The following is a 19,707-nucleotide window of genomic DNA, read 5'->3' on the forward strand; positions in this document are numbered from 1 at the left end:
ATAATTAAATTCACAAAGTCACAGCAATGAAACCTAAAAATCACTCAAATTTTACCCAGCTGGGATTTTCAGTACACAGAGGGCTCAGCTAGTTGGAGCTCTTTGAGGCAAAACCAGTGTACTCACGAATCAGGAAAAATAAGAATTCTAATTGCAGAACAAGATGATAAACAGCATCCGTGAATCAACCCACAACGACATTGAGTAGATCTTGATGAACTCCTCCCTCATCGAACTGGGTAGATGCATCCACAAAAATCCACACAGATCTCCTGATCTCGATGATCTCTCAGTGTTAAAGATAGTAAACACGCACTTGACATGACCTCCCAGCTACATACACCACTGCGATACTTTTACCCAAAATGAATAACCAAAAATAAAACACGGGTGTATTCTTCCGGATTTCAAATGAATTACACAAATTATTACAGCTTAAACTACAACACTGAACTTTATAAAATAAACACGGGAATATTCTTCCGGATTTCACAATCTAAAACTAATAAAACAAATCAACGTGAGGGGGAAAAAAAACACACAGATTCTCTCACATGAAATTTCCATGCTAGATCTCCTCCATCTATCTGACTGACGCGAAACTGAAGTGCCCAGTCTCTCACCAAACTCTCTCACAATAATACTTTTTTTCCCGTGCTGCACACTACAAACTTATGCATGAACGTTTCCAGTTCACACCATACTTTCGCGCAAACTTTCGTCACCGTGCTGCAGCTAAACAAAATGAATCCGCGAACGATGACTGCGGTCAGCTTTCTCAGCGCCGAACTCTACTCATTCATCACGTTGCCTTCTTCTTCTTCTTCTCGTTTTATGGCCGTTCACTCCTTTCGAGTATTACTGCCACCTACTGTATACTTTGCGCACATGAGTAATGGATCTGATTTATAAAAAAAAACAAAAAAAAAAAAACTTTTACCATCCCAGAGTATCAGAGCCCGAGCTTCAGCTGACGCTGCGTGTTCAGCTCCTCCAGCTTCCACACTGAGCTCCTCAATCTCCAGGATGATCTGAGCTTGCTCTTCCTCCTCAGGCTCTAGATCCTGTGATCTAGACCTGTAAGCTCTAAAAATGTTATCACGTCCTTAAACCTCTGTCTATCACTCAAACCCTTTCCCAATAGGTCCATGATACTCACTGGCCTGTTCTTTATATTACTAAAAAGACCACTACGCTGTTCTTCATATTTACTACAGTTAAAAACACATGTTCTACTGTTTCAATAATACCACATTCATCACACATACCATTTCCATGCTTTCCCATTAATGCCAGTGTTGATTTTAACCCTGTATGACCCATCCTTAGTCTAGAAATCATTACCTCTTCCTTTCTATGTCTTCCATAGCACGATTCTTTTTCCCTACTGATTTTACAATACTATAATACCACCTACCTGTACTGCTACTTTCCCATCTTTGTTGCCATAATCTTATTATTTCTCTATTAATTATTGATCTAACTTCATTTCTTCCTAAAGGTATCTTAATATCTACCAAGTCTTTCCTTAACGCTTCTTTTGCTAATTTATCCGCAATTTCATTTCCTACTATCCCAATATGTGCCGGCACCCAACAAAAGTATACAATTATACCCTCTATGTTCAGCCTATATAATAATGTATAAATTTCTACTATCAGGTCTTCTCTGTCAGTTTTTGTTGACAATATACTTTTAAGTGCTGATGCAGAATCTGAGCAAATTACAGTCGCCATCCTATTTGGCTTAGTCTGCTCTAACCACTGCAGTCCTACTATTACAGCTGTTAGTTCTGCTGAATATACAGACATTTTATCACTCAACCTTAAACTTATTTTTGTCTCAAATTTTGAAATATATACTCCTACTCCAACTTTTTGTTCGACTGGGTCTTTAGATCCATCTGTATAGATCTGTATACAAGAATAAAAATGTTCTCTCATAAAACCATTGATTTCATAACTATTAGTATATCTTCCTTCTGCTTTCTCCCGATCCTCCAGCAATCTCATTTCAACATTAGGTTCAGGAATATTCCACACTGATACCCCTTTTAATGGCATATTGGGACAAATAACTACATTTTCCAGACCACATTCCTTAACCCATTGTTTATACTTCCATCCAAAACTATTCCCATTATTCTTCTTATATTCCCAACAGTCATTTAAAATTGCTCATGTACAATGACTCTTATTACAACCCTGCAAATTAACCCAGTACATCATTGTAAGCTTTTCCCTTCTTAAATCTAGTGGCATCTCCCCATTTCAACCCTGATGGCATCTAGAGGGGTTGATCTTATTGCTCCACAACAGATTCTAAGTGCCCTAGCCTGTACGTTGTCCAACTTCTTTAGCTCTGATTTTGCTGCACCACCATACACTGCACACCCATAATCTAAACTAGACCGTATTAAGGCTTGATATACATGTAGTAGTGCGCTTTTCCTTGCTCCCCACTCATATTTGGCTATTGAAGTCATGCAATTTATTACTCTTTTGCACTTGTTCTCAATTTTCTTAATATGTCTATTCCATGTTAATTTTCCATCAAATATTAGTCCAAGGTATTTAAATTCTGTCACTCTTTCTAATAATTGACCATATAATTCCAAAGTCAATTGTTCCATTTTTCTTTTCTTAGTAAAAACCATATATTGGGTCTTTAATACTGAAAATTTTAGACCCCATTCCACTGACCACCTTTCAACTTCGTTTATTGATTCTTGTATTCCTTTGACTACATTCCCTAAGTTCCTACCTCTTTTCCACACTGCACCATCATCTGCATACAGTGCCTTCCCTATACTTGGTTTAACTCTTTCATAAATATCATTAATCATTATGTTAAATAAAATTGGACTGATTACACTTCCTTGAGGAGTCCCATTTAGAATATCATGCATTGTTGAGATTTCTTCCCCTATCCTAACCTGAAATGTACGTTTAAACAAGAAATCCAATATCCAGTTGTACATTCTCCCCTACTCCGATTTTATCTAGCTTAATTAATAGTCCCTCCCTCCATAAAGTGTCATATGCCTTTTCAATATCGAAGAAAACAGCAACAAGAAATTCTTTCATTGTTAAAGCTTTTTTAACCTCACTTTCGAATAATAACAAAGCATCCATTGTAGATCTTTTTCCTCCTAAACCCACTTTGGGCTGATGACAAAATCTCATTTTTCTCCAAAAAATAATTTAATCTTCTTACTATCATTTTTTCCATCACCTTACATAATGTAGATGTAAGAGCAATTGGCCTATAACTACTAGATTTTGTTGCATCTTTACCTGGTTTTGCTACTGGTATCACTATTGCATTTTTCCACTCTTTGGGTAAGGTGCCTTCACTCCATATCTGGTTATACACATCCAGTATTACTTTAATGGCTACATCCGGTAAGTTTTTTAACATACTATAGCTTATCATGTCTCTCCCTGGTGTTGTATCCTTTGAATTACTAATAGCAATTTTTAGCTCAAAGAGATTAAAATCATCATCCATGTTACTATCAATTTCTTGTTTTTTCTTACAAACATTCTCATACATTTTATTTAACTCTTGTCTTCTTTTTAAAAACGCATCACTCAAGTTTTCAATACTATGGACTTTAGCAAATGTTTTGGCCAATATTTCTATCTTTTCTTTATCCGTTCTGGCCACCTTTCCATCTTCCTCAATTACAGGAACTTGTTTGTGAGTATTAATACCATTCATTTTCCTTATCATTCTCCATACCACATGCATTCCAGTCTCTCTCCCAATTGTGTTACAGAACTCCTGCCATGCTTTCCTCTTTGCGCTTTTAATTACCCTTCTTGCAGCTGCCCTTTTTTTCTGATAATCTATTACTGTATCTTGAGTTATTAACCTTTTTAAAACCCGAATGCCTTATTCCTTTCTTTAATTGCCACGGTGCATTCTTCAGACCACCATGGAACATTTTTCTTTCTTTTTCCATTGCCTCTTATTAATGGAATAGATAGGTTCGCTGCTAAAATAATTTCACTTACTACTTTTTTATATCTCTCCTCAATACTCCCTTCCATCTTCATATTTTTGAAATTTTCTTCACACAACACACAAAACTCCTCCCATTTTGCCTGTTTAAATCCCCACCTTGCACACTGGTTAAAACTTTGCTTTTGTACTGCACTCTGAATCTCACAGACTATAGGCCAGTGATCACTGCCCAAATTATCCTCTTGTACGCTCCAAGTGCACTTACCTGCTAATGCAGCTGATGTTACTGTGAGATCCAAACATGACAAGTCGCCTTTAACGATATCCATTCTTGTTGATTTCCCATCATTCAAACATACTAATGAGTGTTCTTCTATAAATTCTTCTACAACTAACCCATTATTGTCTGTACTCTTACTACCCCATAGACCATTATGTGCATTAAAATCCCCACATATAATGACTTTACCCTGTGACTCACCCATCACATCTTCTAGAATACTATTATTTATTTCTTTGCATGGGTTATAAAAGTTTGAAATTCTAATTCCTTCATATCTCCCGTTACTTCTATACTTACACATTCTACATTATTACTTGTGTTTATTCTCTTATATATTATATTTTCTTTAATAAATGTTGCACACCGCCCCTCTTCCAGTTACTCTGTCTTTCCTCTCTACTACATATCCATTGATCTTAAAGTCCAAAGAATTGTTTAACCATGTCTCTTGAATGCACATGATGTCTGGTGTCTTTTCCATTTCTGATATATGTTTTTTAAATTCTTGACCATTTGCTATTAAACTCCTAGCATTCCAATGTAGTAGTAGGAAAGACATCGTCCAGCTAAGGATTATTACTCTGAGTCATACCCATGGCAGCAGTTCCTTCCTCCGCTTTCAAAATCCCATGCACCTCCTCTGCTGAAACTCCTGTTAACTTGAGAAATTTATTAGCACATCCTACGATAATCCTTAATTTATCAGATCGCTTTTCCACTTGTGAAGTGCCATTCACCACCGCGACAAATGAATGCCACAAAGTCAATTTTGTTTACTGTGATATGCAGATCTGGCTCATTCCTCTCGTGATTCACTTCTCTCTGAGAATAGGATTCCATCCTTTTTCCTGGCACATTATTTACCTTCGGTTCAGCTTTACTTTTGTCTTTTACCTTACGCATAGCTTCTGCATATGTTAAATTTTGCACAGTTTTTATTTTTTGAACTTCGCGGGCTTCTTGTTGTACAGGACATCCTGCGTATGCTGCGCTATGTCCACCGCCACAGTTACAGCATTTAATCACTATGCCCTCCTCACACTTGCCATATTCATGTTCCCCCCCACACTTTACACACCGCATTCTCCCTTTACAAGAATTTGCAGTATGTCCCATCCGTTGGCACTTGAAGCATCTCAAAGGTGGAGGTATGAACTCTCGCACCAAGAAGCTAACAAATCCTAGCTTCACTCTTGTGGGCAAATTACTCCCTTCAAACAGAATCATCACACTCAGACTTTCACACCTTTTGTTGTCTTTCCACATCTGCAGTCTTCTAGTAGAGATAACTGTGCCTCCACTTAGATTTCCTTTAATATCATCCACACTTACATTAAGAGGTACTCCTGAGATAACCCCTCTGACTCCATTACCTATTTCTGTGCATGATATCTTTCCTCCTGCCAGCGTTTTCATTTTCAGAATTTTTTGTTTTTGCTTTTCATCCTTACATTTAATCATTATTCTTCCATTATTTAGACAAGCTACAGCTTTCACAACTCCTATCTCTTTCTCAATTGCTTTTGATAATTTAACAGGATGAGTTTGTTGTTCTGACTGCTTAGCAAAAGTAATTAGGACCTTGATTTCTCTTTCCTCTTCTTTATCAGCTTCACTTCTCGTTTGTTTTACTTTATTAATTGCTCGTTCACAATCAGATCCATCACCCATGCTGCTCTTTTTCTTCCTTTTATTATACCTTACTTCTTGATAATCCATTTCTTGTTCATTATCGTCATCCGATGTTTCTCCCCACACTTTCCTCCCTTCCGCCGCCATTCTTCCCCAAACGCTAGCTCATGGCCAAAACATCACGTTGCCTTTTTTTCTTTCTCTCTTTTTATTGCACCTTGAACTTCCGAGGTCAAAGTACCCAGTTCTCATCATCTGACTGATGCTCACAGAAAACACAATAAAAAACAGACATTGTATGATTTGTTTTCCCTTACACACACGTCTGAAAAAAAACCTTTTTATAAACAGGTCTCATATATGAACTTGAAAAAAAACAAAGTCCATCAACACTTTGATTGCATAGGTATCTTTTCAGACATAAATACAAATAATAAAATTCTGTTCTCAAAAAAAAAAATGACAGTTATACATTCAGAAACCCTAACCTTTATCCAGGTGTCTACACAAATATCACACAAATCATGTCTCTTAATGACTTGAATAAGTCTCTTCCTAGAGAGTACATGTGGTTCAATATGATTCCAATATGAGTCTATTTCTTTTTCAGTACAGTTAAAATCCCCCCTTAAAAATAAATAATCTTCATCACTACAATCCTGTAGTGTTAACGAGAGTGTCTAAAAAACACATTCTCTCAATTGCAACAAAAAATTATATTCTCAAAACATGCTTTAACTTTTAAAAGCCTTCCACTTATAACTTCTTCAACACTATAAGAAACTGGGCTAAAATGTTTGGTGAAGAGAATGGCCACTCCACTAAGTGACGTGTTATGACTTAAAACTGAAATTCCTTCCCATGCTCTTAACCAATTTATGGCATTTTTATGGCACTGACATCACTGTGAGTTTCTTGAAAAAAAACAATGTCTGCTCTTTTTTGTTTAATTACTTCAAACAATGTTGCTCTCTTCTTCAAATCTCTTGCTCCATTCATATTTATTGAAGCAAAACGTGTCTCACTCATGAGGAAAAATAATAATAAAAACAATGCAACAAACTGACAAAACTATGTCTCTTCATATTATCATTATTTTGATCATGTTGAGTTTTCTCAGTAATTTTTTTAAACGATACACTTCTTTGAAGTTCCCTTCAGCCATCCAACACCTTGTTTTTTCAATAAATTGCTTTACGTCAGGGAAATATTCATCTACATTCACTGTCACTTTCTGAATCTTCATTCACTCTAGTTTCATCAATATCTGCCTTCTTCAGAGGTTTCAGATCACTAAAAACATCACTTTTCTTTCTTTTTAAAGGTACCTTAAACACTGCATGCTCCACTTCTCATCATCGCTAAACATTCTGTGTGTTTCTACAAACTGTAGATCCGGTTCTTTATTTCTACTTGACTGTACATTTTCTGTTACCTCACTCGAAAGATCTGCTTGTGTCACATCATCCTCAATGGGCTCATCGCTAACTGATTTGTCAACAGTCATCTTCTGTATTACAACTTGTTCAGTCATGTTTTTTTTTTTTCAGTTTCTGACGGTCCCGCCTCAGCATGATCAGTCAGGCTGTTACTGTCAGACACATTTACTTGTTTTCTTTTGTCCTTGTCAGGACATGTTCGAATTAGATGTCCTACCTTGCCACAATCGAAACACTTCATGTTCTAAGTTGTCACAAAATCAACATAATCAAAATCATCTACTCGAAAATTAAATGCTACATTCAACATATAAACAAAACGTCTGAAAGAGACAACATGTTTTAAAAGTGAAGATTCACATCCCATGGGAATTTTTTTGATCAGAGAAATCAATTTCCCATATCGAGGGAGAGTTTTTGAAAGAATGTCATCACTAATAAATGGTGGAACATTAGACAGAGTTACTTTTTTGGAAGGTAACGAGAGTGGCAGTACTGGGGTAAAAACACCATCAATGACAATAACATTCTCTACCAATACATTTGCTTTTTCCACTGTATTCAGAAAAATCACTGTTGCATTGTTCATCCTTGATGATAACAACACACAATCATATCCAACCACTTCACCCACAGCTAAACAACAGTCTTCCACACTTGCTGCATTCGCCACTTTCACTCTGTGGCGCCGCGTAAGGCTACTCAGTACTGGCATTCCCGGAGCTGCCATGCTTCTTTAAAGAAGCGGCCAGCACACAGCCCACACAAAACAACCCTACTAACTATCACTTAACTTTTCACACAACAATATTTAGAAAAAGAGAGAAAGATTTTAGAAATCCAAATTACTCACACGAAATCCAAACACACTCACACTCACCACGCTCCACTCGCTCAACAGACACTCACGCACGTGCACGAGAGAGAGAGAGAGAGAGAGAGTGAAATAACATATGTTCCCTAAAACTAGAAACTTCAAATTTTAAAATACAATGATAAACATATTCTGTAGCCTAAAAAAGGGATAGCATAACAAACGAGATCTTACAATACATTTACATTTGCATTTATTCATTTGGCAGACGGTTTTATCCAAAGCGACTTACAAATGAAGAAAACATCAGCGAATCATCTTAGGGAGACAGTGGTACAAAAAGTGCCATACTACAAAGTTTCACTATCATCAGAATAGTATACAAAACAGATTTAAGTGCAACAAGAATTGTAATAAAAAACATAAATGTTTTTTTTTTTTTATTGACCGGTTAAGTGCTTTTGGAAAAGATGTGTTTTTAGCCGTTTTTTGAAGATAGAGAGTGAGTTAGCTTCCCGGATTGAGTTGGGAAGGTCATTCCACCAATGTGGTATGATGAAACTGAAAGTCCGGGAAAGTGTTTTGGTGCCTCTTTGTTTTGGTACGACAAGGCGACGTTCCTTAGACGACCGCAGGCTTCTGGTGGGAACGTAGCTCTGCATAAATGTTTTTAGGTATGCTGGAGCAGACCCAGTGACTGTTTTGTATGCCAGCATCAGGGCCTTGAATTTAGTATGTGCATGAACTGGCAGCCAGTGGAGAGAGACGAGGAGGGGTGTAACATGTGCTCTCTTAGGTTCATTAAAGACCAGACGTGCTGCTGCATTCTGGATCATTTGGAGAGGTCTAATAGCACATGCAGGAAGGCCTGCAATGAGAGCGTTACAGTAGTCCAGTCTAGTTATGACAAGGGACTGAACGAGCAATTGTGTGGCATGTACAGAGAGGAAGGGTCTTATCTTCCTGATATTGTAAATCTTGACAGGGTGTGGTGCAGGGCATGTATTGCTGATGGCTGTAACCTTATTAGTAAAAAATGTGGTGAAGATATCTACTGTCAGTGATGTGTCAGGTGGTGGAGGGGGAGGGCAGAGAAGTGTGTTGAATGTTTTAAACAAGCTGCGAGTGTCTGTGGTGCTGTTGGTCTGGTAATATTAAGTTTTTGCAGCTTTAACGTTATCTGAAAAAGTTGCAAGCAGAAGCTGATATTTACCTAGATTGGCTGGATCTTTAGATTTCCGCCATCTCCTCTCCTCTAATAGGTATTAGAACAACTTACTTTAATGTGGCATTCTATCCTATAAATTATTGTATACAGAACCATTTATCTGTTGAGTGATTGTAAATTGTGTCAATATGCTTCTTGTGTATTAGGCAATATGCTGTTGGATGAAGAAATGTCAGACAGGGAAGAAGGAGGCTCCAGAAGGAGACTGAACATCTAAAGGCCTTGCAGGAGAAGGAAAAGATAAAAAAAAGAAAAATACAAGAAGATGTACCAGCGGTTGGGAGGAGGAAAAAATCACCACGTTCTACAGTGGATGGTTTGATGTCCACCCTGTTATGTCCAGTCAAACCCGTTTCCCTTCTGTACACCCTGTTGTAAATATTACAATAACTGTGCATTCAAAACACTTATTAATTGAGATGAGAATGTCCTGTAACAGGGTGGACATTTGGCCTTTGCATGTGTGAAGAATTTAGTCAAAATTATTAAAGAATAATATCCTGAGCTGGACCAATATATTTTTCTTGTAGTTTAACAAGCCCTTCTTCAGATAAAATGATTAAATCATGGAAATTGTAACTTTGTTTTATAGAAAGTTACCAAGCTGAAATAGTAAGAATGACCCTGCTACTAAATACTAACTAAGTGTAAATAATCTTCTGACCCACTGGCAATGTGATGAAAGAAATAAAAGATTAAATAAATAATTCTCTCTACTATTATTATTCTGACATTTCACATTCTTAAAATAAAGTAGTGATCCTAACTGTTAGGAATTGTGAAAACTGAGTTTAAATGTATTTGGCTAAGGTGCATGTACATTTCAGTCTTACTGTATCTCGCATAAGACACAATCACTATAAATTTCACTTCAAAATATGTATACTCTTCTTGAAATGACAATGCATTTAACGGCTTAAACTCTGATGTTCACTCTGTAAAGATTTAGTGTTCCCCTTTCTAAGGCAAACAATAATACTGTGAAACAAATACAGAAGTTTCACTGAATCAGATTGTAAAAAATAAACTTTTAAAAATAAAATTCCCCTGTAAATGCCCATTCACGCCATAAAGGACCGGGTATACTTTATGTAAAGTGTAATTGACGACGCACCATTGAATTATGGCTCTCCTGGTACTGGCCAGGCTCAACCCTGCTTAGCTCTAGTGGACAACCAGGCAAGAGCTGTAGGGTGATACGGTGGCTGGTATTGTGATTTCAGTCATTCAAACTGAAGTTTCAAAATGTTGTGGGCTGTCAAAATGTTTTAATTCTCCTCACAGTCTTTCCTCACCTGTTTGCAAAAGTAAATCCGTAGCAGGCAGGATGTAGGGGATGAGTGGCATTTCTTCATTTTTTATTTTGAGTTCTGAGTCCAGACTCACAGTCCTTTCTTGAGTTATGCCACTAGACACATGAAAAGGTCAAGGACAGACAAATTGGTGACGATTTATGACCACAATGAGAACCACCTGGAAATGTAGATAAGAAGTGACCATTTAGAAACATAAGAAGCAATAAACCAAACAAATGCTTAAACACACTGTTGGCTGATCCAGCGGGTTTAAATTAGCATATACAACATTTACCAATCATATCTGACCTCTTATTTAATTTTTCCTAGTGCATGTGCACAGCACCCTCAAGTGGCAATTGCCATTTTTTAGCTACAATTTTCTCAGTAGAAAAGACCTGATCTGAGTGGTAAACAATTTCAAGATATATAAATAAGATTTTATGAAGGTAACATTTTTCCCCTCAAAAAAGCTGTAATCAGTGGACATCTGAACAAAATGTGAATGTGTGACTATAAGCAACATAAAAATTTAAATATGAAAAAACAAAAATAAAAAAAAAAACTATTACGTTGGTATATGAGGGTTGGAATAAACGAGAAACCTTTAGGAAGGTTAAACATCTCATACAACATTTCACAACACTCTTAGTACATCAACAAATCAACTGAGAAACAAAAAAAGGTCTCTGAAAGATGGTCACATGATCATTGTGGCTTTTCAAAAGGACTTTCACTATCATAATAAGGTGCCGTGCCTTTTTTATTCTGTTCAGACTGCAGCCTGAGTGAAACCTGAGTGAAAACAACACAGGGAATTTCTCACAATAATAATGACTTCAGCACATAAAGGTCAGTACAAACACTTTAATAATCATGATATTTTACACATTCAATATTTGTTACATAAAACTAAAAGCCAGGAATTTTACTGAAATGACAGCACTTTCTGTCAAGTTCCTGCAGGAATTTCTTGAAATATTCTTATTTGAAAAATTGGAACCTTATGTATATATAAAATCAGACAGTTTAAAGTGAGAAAAGTCATTTTAATCAATTTAGCTGTAGTGCTCATGACTCAAACAATTGCAATCCACATGATGTATTTGCTTATCTGTGCTTTTTAACTTACATCAAACAATATATCTCTTGGTTACAATCTCATTTAAGCAGTAATATTTTAATATAACCAGTATTAAAAAATATATTGAGTTACAATTTAGCAAGCTCATACATTCTGGGCCAATCATCCTCAACAGCAATAATAAGCATACATACTGTATAATCTAAAGCATGTATTTAGAAATGATTACATATATTGATGATAATGTATATATACACACGCAGCTGATCACAGTACAAGTTTTATGACTAAACAAAAAATGCAAAATGAGAATGTCATGCAAAATAAAGTAAACTGCTGGAAGCTGTGTGAAGAAAAAGACAAAATTCAAAGGGCCATCCTCTTAATGTAGCATATTTATAAATTCAACAAATTAAAGAGTCTTTTTTTATGGTTTGGATTAATCTATTTAAGTGGTTTACGAGGAAATTTCTAGTGTTCCCAATATTCAAATCGCTTAAAAAACATACTAAACAATGTTTTATTGAAAATGTAAAAATGCAGTTGCATTTTGTGAGAGGTAGGTTTAGAGGCAGGGTGTCTGTCACCCTGGTGGTTAGGGCTCTCAAGAGCGAATCTCTAGTGTCACTACATCGACACAACATCGAGTTTACATCAGTAAACCAAGACATTCTTAAAGTATAAAAATCTATATGTCTATGGAGATTCCTCATAATCATAGCTGCACCAACATGTGTGTGTGTTTGTTTAAAACATTTTCTTTGTAGTATCTGATCTGAGGATCATTCTATTGGGTAAGACTGGAGCTGGAAAAAGTGCCACAGGGAACTCCATCCTGGGCAGAGTCGCATTTGAAGAGAACAATATAATGTGTGAGAAACAGAAAGGAGTGGTGGGTGGAAAGACCATCGCTGTAGTTGACACTCCAGGACTATTTAATACATCTATTACTGAAGCTCAGTTGAAGGCTGAAATTGAGAACTGTATGGTGATGTCTGCTCCTGGTCCACATGTGTTTCTGCTGGTGATCAAACTGGAAGTGAGATTCACAAAAGAAGAGAGGGACACAGTGAAATGGATTCAAGAGAACTTTGGAGAAGAGGCTTTGGGGCGTACCATCATTCTGTTCACTCACACTGATCTGCTAAAGGATTACTCTTTAGATGAGTACATCAGGAAAAGCAACTATTTACCAGAAATAGTTGATAGTTGTGGTGGCAGATATCACTCATTCAACAATGAGGACAAAAGGAATAAAGGTCAGGTCTCAGATTTGTTTCAAAAGATTACAAAAATTATAGGGGAAAATGGAATGAGGTATTACACTCATGAGATGTTTAAAACAACTCAACAGAACAGAAACACAACAGAAATTACATGGAAGGACAGAATGAAGCTGCAAAAATTTCCATTTCATTTGTGCTTAATTGTATTGTTAGTATGTGTATCACTAGGCACACTGTATCTGAAAAAAGAGCTCCTAAAGAAGGAACAGAATGAGCAGCAGCTGAAAAAGGAGCTTGAACAAAAGGAACAGGAAGAGCAGAAGCTGAAAAAGGAGATTGATCAAAAGGAACAGGAAGAGCAGAAGCTGAAAAAGGAGCTTGAACAAAAGGAACAAGAAGAGCAGAAGCTGAAAAAGGAGCTTGACCAAAAGGAACAGGAAGAGCAGAAGCTGAAAAAGGAGCTTGAACAAAAGGAACAGGAAGAGCAGAAGCTGAAAAAGGAGCTTGAACAAAAGGAACAAGAAGAGCAGAAGCTGAAAAAGGATCTTGAACAAAAGGAACAGGAAGAGCAGAAGCTGAAAAAGGAGCTTGAACAAAAGGAACAAGAAGAGCAGAAGCTGAAAAAGGAGCTTGAACAAAAGGAACAAGAAGAGCAGAAGCTGAAAAAGGAGCTTGAACAAAAGGAACAGGAAGAGCAGAAGCTGAAAAAGGAGCTTGAACAAAAGGAACAAGAAGAGCAGAAGCTGAAAAAGGAGCTTGAACAAAAGGAACAGGAAGAGCAGAAGCTGAAAAAGGAGCTTGAACAAAAGGAACAAGAAGAGCAGAAGCTGAAAAAGGAGCTTGAACAAAAGGAACAGGAAGAGCAGAAGCTGAAAAAGGAGCTTGAACAAAAGGAACAGGAAGAGCAGAAGCTGAAAAAGGAGCTTGAACAAAAGGAACAGGAAGAGCAGAAGCTGAAAAAGGAGCTAGAACAAAAGGAACAAGAAGAGCAGAAGCTGAAAAAGGAGCTTGAACAAAAGGAACAAGAAGAGCAGAAGCTGAAAAAGGAGCTTGAACAAAAGGAACAAGAAGAGCAGAAGCTGAAAAAGGAGCTTGAACAAAAGGAACAAGAAGAGCAGCAGCTGAAAAAGGAGCTTGAACAAAAGGAACAAGAAGAGCAGAAGCTGAAAAAGGAGCTTGAACAAAAGGAACAAGAAGAGCAGCAGCTGAAAAAGGAGCTTGAACAAAAGGAACAAGAAGAGCAGAAGCTGAGAAAGGAGCTTGAACAAAAGGAACAAGAAGAGCAGAAGCTGAAAAGGAGCTTGAACAAAAGGAACAAGAAGAGCAGCAGCTGAAAAAGGAGCTTGAACAAAAGGAACAAGAAGAGCAGAAGCTGAAAAAGGAGCTTGAACAAAAGGAACAAGAAGAGCAGCAGCTGAAAAAGGAGCTTGAACAAAAGGAACAAGAAGAGCAGAAGCTGAGAAAGGAGCTTGAACAAAAGGAACAAGAAGAGCAGCAGCTGAAAAAGGAGCTTGAACAAAAGGAACAAGAAGAGCAGAAGCTGAGAAAGGAGCTTGAACAAAAGGAACAAGAAGAGCAGCAGCTGAGAAAGGAGCTTGAACAAAAGGAACAAGAAGAGCAGAAGCTGAGAAAGGAGCTTGAACAAAAGGAACAAGAAGAGCAGAAGCTGAAAAAGGAGCTTGAACAAAAGGAACAAGAAGAGCAGAAGCTGAAAAAGGAGCTTGAACAAAAGGAACAAGAAGAGCAGAAGCTGAAAAAGGAGCTTGAACAAAAGGAACAAGAAGAGCAGCAGCTGAAAAAGGAGCTTGAACAAAAGGAACAAGAAGAGCAGCAGCTGAGAAAGGAGCTTGAACAAAAGGAACAAGAAGAGCAGCAGCTGAAAAAGGAGCTTGAACAAAAGGAACAAGAAGAGCAGAAGCTGAAAAAGGAGCTTGAACAAAAGGAACAAGAAGAGCAGAAGCTGAAAAAGGAGCTTGAACAAAAGGAACAAGAAGAGCAGCAGCTGAAAAAGGAGCTTGAACAAAAGGAACAAGAAGAGCAGAAGCTGAAAAAGGAGCTTGAACAAAAGGAACAAGAAGAGCAGCAGCTGAAAAAGGAGCTAGAACAAAAGGAACAGGAAGAGCAGAAGCTGAAAAAGGAGCTTGAACAAAAGGAACAAGAAGAGCAGAAGCTGAAAAAGGAGCTTGAACAAAAGGAACAGGAAGAGCAGAAGCTGAAAAAGGAGCTTGAACAAAAGGAACAAGAAGAGCAGAAGCTGAAAAAGGAGCTTGAACAAAAGGAACAGGAAGAGCAGAAGCTGAAAAAGGAGCTTGAACAAAAGGAACAGGAAGAGCAGAAGCTGAAAAGGAGCTTGAACAAAAGGAACAAGAAGAGCAGAAGCTGAAAAAGGAGCTAGAACAAAAGGAACAAGAAGAGCAGAAGCTGAGAAAGGAGCTTGAACAAAAGGAACAAGAAGAGCAGAAGCTGAAAAAGGAGCTTGAACAAAAGGAACAAGAAGAGCAGAAGCTGAAAAAGGAGCTTGAACAAAAGGAACAAGAAGAGCAGAAGCTGAAAAAGGAGCTTGAACAAAAGGAACAGGAAGAGCAGAAGCTGAAAAAGGAGCTTGAACAAAAGGAACAGGAAGAGCAGAAGCTGAAAAAGGAGCTTGAACAAAAGGAACAAGAAGAGCAGAAGCTGAAAAAGGAGCTAGAACAAAAGGAACAGGAAGAGCAGAAGCTGAAAAAGGAGCTAGAACAAAAGGAACAAGAAGAGCAGAAGCTGAGAAAGGAGCTTGAACAAAAGGAACAAGAAGAGCAGAAGCTGAAAAAGGAGCTTGAACAAAAGGAACAAGAAGAGCAGAAGCTGAAAAAGGAGCTTGAACAAAAGGAACAAGAAGAGCAGAAGCTGAAAAAGGAGCTTGAACAAAAGGAACAAGAAGAGCAGAAGCTGAAAAAGGAGCTTGAACAAAAGGAACAAGAAGTGCAGAAGCTGAAAAAGGAGCTTGAACAAAAGGAACAAGAAGTGCAGAAGCTGAAAAAGGAGCTTGAACAAAAGGAACAAGAAGAGCAGAAGCTGAAAAAGGAGCTTGAACAAAAGGAACAAGAAGAGCAGCAGCTGAAAAATAAGAACAAAAGGAACAGGAAGAGCAGCAGCTGATAAAGGAACTCCTACAGAAAGAATAGAATGAGGAGCAGCAGTAACATCAATATTAGAACTGATATACTATAAGTGAAAATTAAGTTTATTGCGTATTTACAACTTTAGATTTTAACAAATTTTTTGTATTTAAACATTTGCTACATACATGTAATTTAACTGCTCAATGTCCTTATAAACATTGTGAAATGACACACACTCTGGATTGGAATGTAGTTTAGGTATGTCATGTTTTGGGAATCATTGTTTTTATTTCAATATAATTATTTAAACTAGACACTTATACACATAATAATAAGTGCTTGAAGTGGGGTGGGGATTTCAGTCCTGGAACATATAAGCAATATATTGCAATATAAGTATTGTAGTGGTGCAAATTGTGCATACTGGCCCAGTAAATGATTGGGTGACTGATAACATGTAGATGGACGTTTTTTTATTCAACCCTTATTTATATATACTCTCTCTCTCTCTCTCTCTCTCTCTCTCTCTCTCTCTCTCTCTCTCTCTCTATATATATATATATATATATATATATAAAAATGTGTTCTATGGTCAGTGCTATGTGTCTGCCGTGCTTTTTAAACGATCTGTCTACCATGCTTTTCATGTGGACTTCGATGCACAAATCACGTGCTTTCCATATCTAAAGTGAAAAGATAGCCAGCTGACAGATTAATATTTTTGAAGATGATTGTTATGAATACTACTTCTTTCAATTAGTGAACCCCCGAATTAGACGTTGGGAAATGTTTAATGTTAACTGGATTGGAGCTATTTTAGTGAATTTCTGTCTTTATACTGTGGAGTTTGGAAAATGTTAATAAACATTTTTTGTTAAATATGTTTTTGTTTTATTGTTCTCTTTCCAAAGAAGGAAATAAATGCATTTTGACAGGAAGGTATTATAAAATCATATTTCAGATGTATATAAGTCAAAAAGGAACTTGAAGCATTATGTGTGAATAAGCAGTGATAGATATCTGATGGGATGCTGATTGGAGAAAAAAATATCTAGAATAATTTGTAGAATTCCTGTTATTTGTTTTACCTTTATTATAAGTGTTGTTGTTACTGCATTTGTGTACAAAAGATGCAAAGAATTTGAATAACTGATCATTACTGCCTGTGGCCTGACATGTAAATAATGTAATTATGTAATTTAGAGAAGAAACAGGCAGTGATTAAATCTTTTTTAGTTGGCTTTATTCCATTTTCAGTGGAATTCAGAGTTTTATTTTAGTAATATTAAGGTGACACTATGTATAAATCATGTCAAATTGAAAACTTTCAAACTATTCTCCATTTGACTGTGGGCGTACACATGTATGTGATGTATGTGCGCTATTGTGGACTAATTCTCTTCAGGAGTTTAGACCCATAAATATGTTTTATAGTCATTTAGACTCATAATATACATTACTGACCTCCTAACGCACACTCTTGATGCACACATACACTGTTTATGTATCCACATTCGACTGTTGTTGTTTACCACAAGTGTGTATTTTCGTCAACGGTGAGTTCTGCCATCTTTTAAATGCATAACAAGTTAGTGCATATATTTCCAGGAGCATGCACATACTGCACATTCAAAGACGCATGATTACTTTAAAGGGGTCATGAAATGCTATTTTATTTATTGTATTATCTTCCCTGATGTTCACTGATAATGCCAGTAAAGTTTTTTTGCACCAAAACTGTCATAGTGTAGTGATAAATAATAATTTTCCACCCTCTTTCTGGACCTCTAACTCAAACACTCGGTTCTGGCCTCAGCAGCTCCTTTAAACTTCAATGTAAACACCAACTGTTGTCTAACGTTGTGCAGCCCCTCAAATTCAGCCATATTTGAAACTCAATCAGAACAGAATAAACAAGCTCTCCACAGCATTAGAAAACAAAATGTCAGGGTTTACACATAACACATCAGCACCATAACCATCAAAGAGTCATGATATATGAAATATTCTTGAATTAAACTGTTTATTCATGGTTTTGCTGACAAGTCAAATCCAAGTGCTTTTAACTGCCCTTTTCTACAATAACAGTTGCAAAGATTGAATAGTATTATGTCTGTTTCACAAGCAGTCTACGCTGATATTAAACACAGTCCATAGCACCGTGAAACATAATGCTCACACATGAGGTGCAGATCACCAGAAACACATCCAAGTGGTCAAAGACGTCCAGCTAGTGCTTGTTTACATACACCAACAATTAAAATGAGCACAGATGGTGCAAGAACAGCAAGATGCACAAAAAACTTGAAAAGAGACCAGATGGGTGTTCAAGAATAGTTGGTAACACTAGGCCTGTCTCTCTCTCCCTCTCTGTTTACAAACTGAGTGCCAGTGGGCAGGGCCAAGGGTGCGATGAAACATGTTTTGGGTGTGTAAACCACAGCTGAGTTAGTTTTCAAAATAAGATGTTTCAATAGAGTGGGAACTATAAATGCTCTTTTTAATCTGGGGATTATGTTTTGAGTTCTGAAATTTAAAGAATGTTTTATAGTACATTCAAATCTTATATATGTCTAAATATCAAGGAAAATGTGATTTTCCATTTCATGACCCATAAGTGGGCTGCGCACATTCAGTGCTCAAGATGTCCTGTATGCAGATGCTGAGTATTTGAGTCTAACCAAAGTCTCCTCTGGGATTACTAAAACTTTTACCAAATCATGCCATCATCTTTGAGTCAAAGAAGACTACACAGATATCACGCATTCATCTCTGAGATGTCTGTTGCATCATAATCTAATTTACATCTGATACATATCTTAAAAGATCAGTTGGATATTATAAATGTATCAGACATCTGCTGAATGTCATTCTGGGGAAATGTCTCATAGACATGTTGCAGATGAGTAAGTAACCTAAAAAATACATCTTCCAGATGTAAATAGTGATGTACATGTGTTAACAGGGTAACGTCTGCGGAATTCAAATTTTCATGCACAAATTATATTCATTGATATCATTATAACAGTTTGAGTTGTATATTATTTTCATTACTCTGCTGTCTTTTTTTTAACTTTAACTTCTTTTACTCCGTCCCCTCCCAAGAATGGTGATGATTATTAAGATTTCTATATTTACCGCAGCAACTGTACTAATGATTATTATGGTCTGTTATTGTGCTCTCAGTTGTTAATGGACAAAGAGTCTCATTGAAAGAAGTGTTTGTTCTGATGGGTATGAAGGGAGGATTTTTTTGGACAACTGTCAATTAATTATTCTCACTACACATATTTACTAACACTCCCTGTTTGTGTTCCCATTTCAGGGTGTGAATGAGGGTGGAGTATTAACATTACTGTGTTTTCATTATTGTTCTCTAAACTGAAAGTATTTTCATAAGAATATTTGTGGTGGTGATTGAATGTAAAAATGCAACTTAATAATGTACTTGTTCAAACCACATTAACTGGAAAACTTTGAGAGATCAGTACTGACAAACATTAATGTATAGGTGCATCAAAAACAATATCTAACTTTTTTGCAGCCTGTCCAAAAGATTGATTAGATTAGTAAAATGGGGGAAAGAGCAAGTCTCAAGAACCACAAATGTTTATTGACTTCAATGTCAGAACACAAATT

General features: G+C 36.8%; 1 protein-coding gene across 1 annotated transcript; it reads left to right on the top strand.

Moving 5' to 3' along the window:
• Positions 1-12,281: 12,281 nt before the first annotated feature.
• Positions 12,282-16,105, top strand: LOC127651981 (trichohyalin-like). Its single transcript, XM_052138048.1, is given in 5 exon segments — positions 12,282-12,303; positions 12,512-13,003; positions 13,184-14,253; positions 14,256-15,265; positions 15,301-16,105. Coding segments are annotated over 5 exon segments (3,399 nt in total).
• Positions 16,106-19,707: the final 3,602 nt, after the last annotated feature.

The sequence above is a fragment of the Xyrauchen texanus genome, chromosome 11, assembly GCF_025860055.1.
Source record: "Xyrauchen texanus isolate HMW12.3.18 chromosome 11, RBS_HiC_50CHRs, whole genome shotgun sequence".
NCBI lineage: Eukaryota > Metazoa > Chordata > Actinopteri > Cypriniformes > Catostomidae > Xyrauchen > Xyrauchen texanus.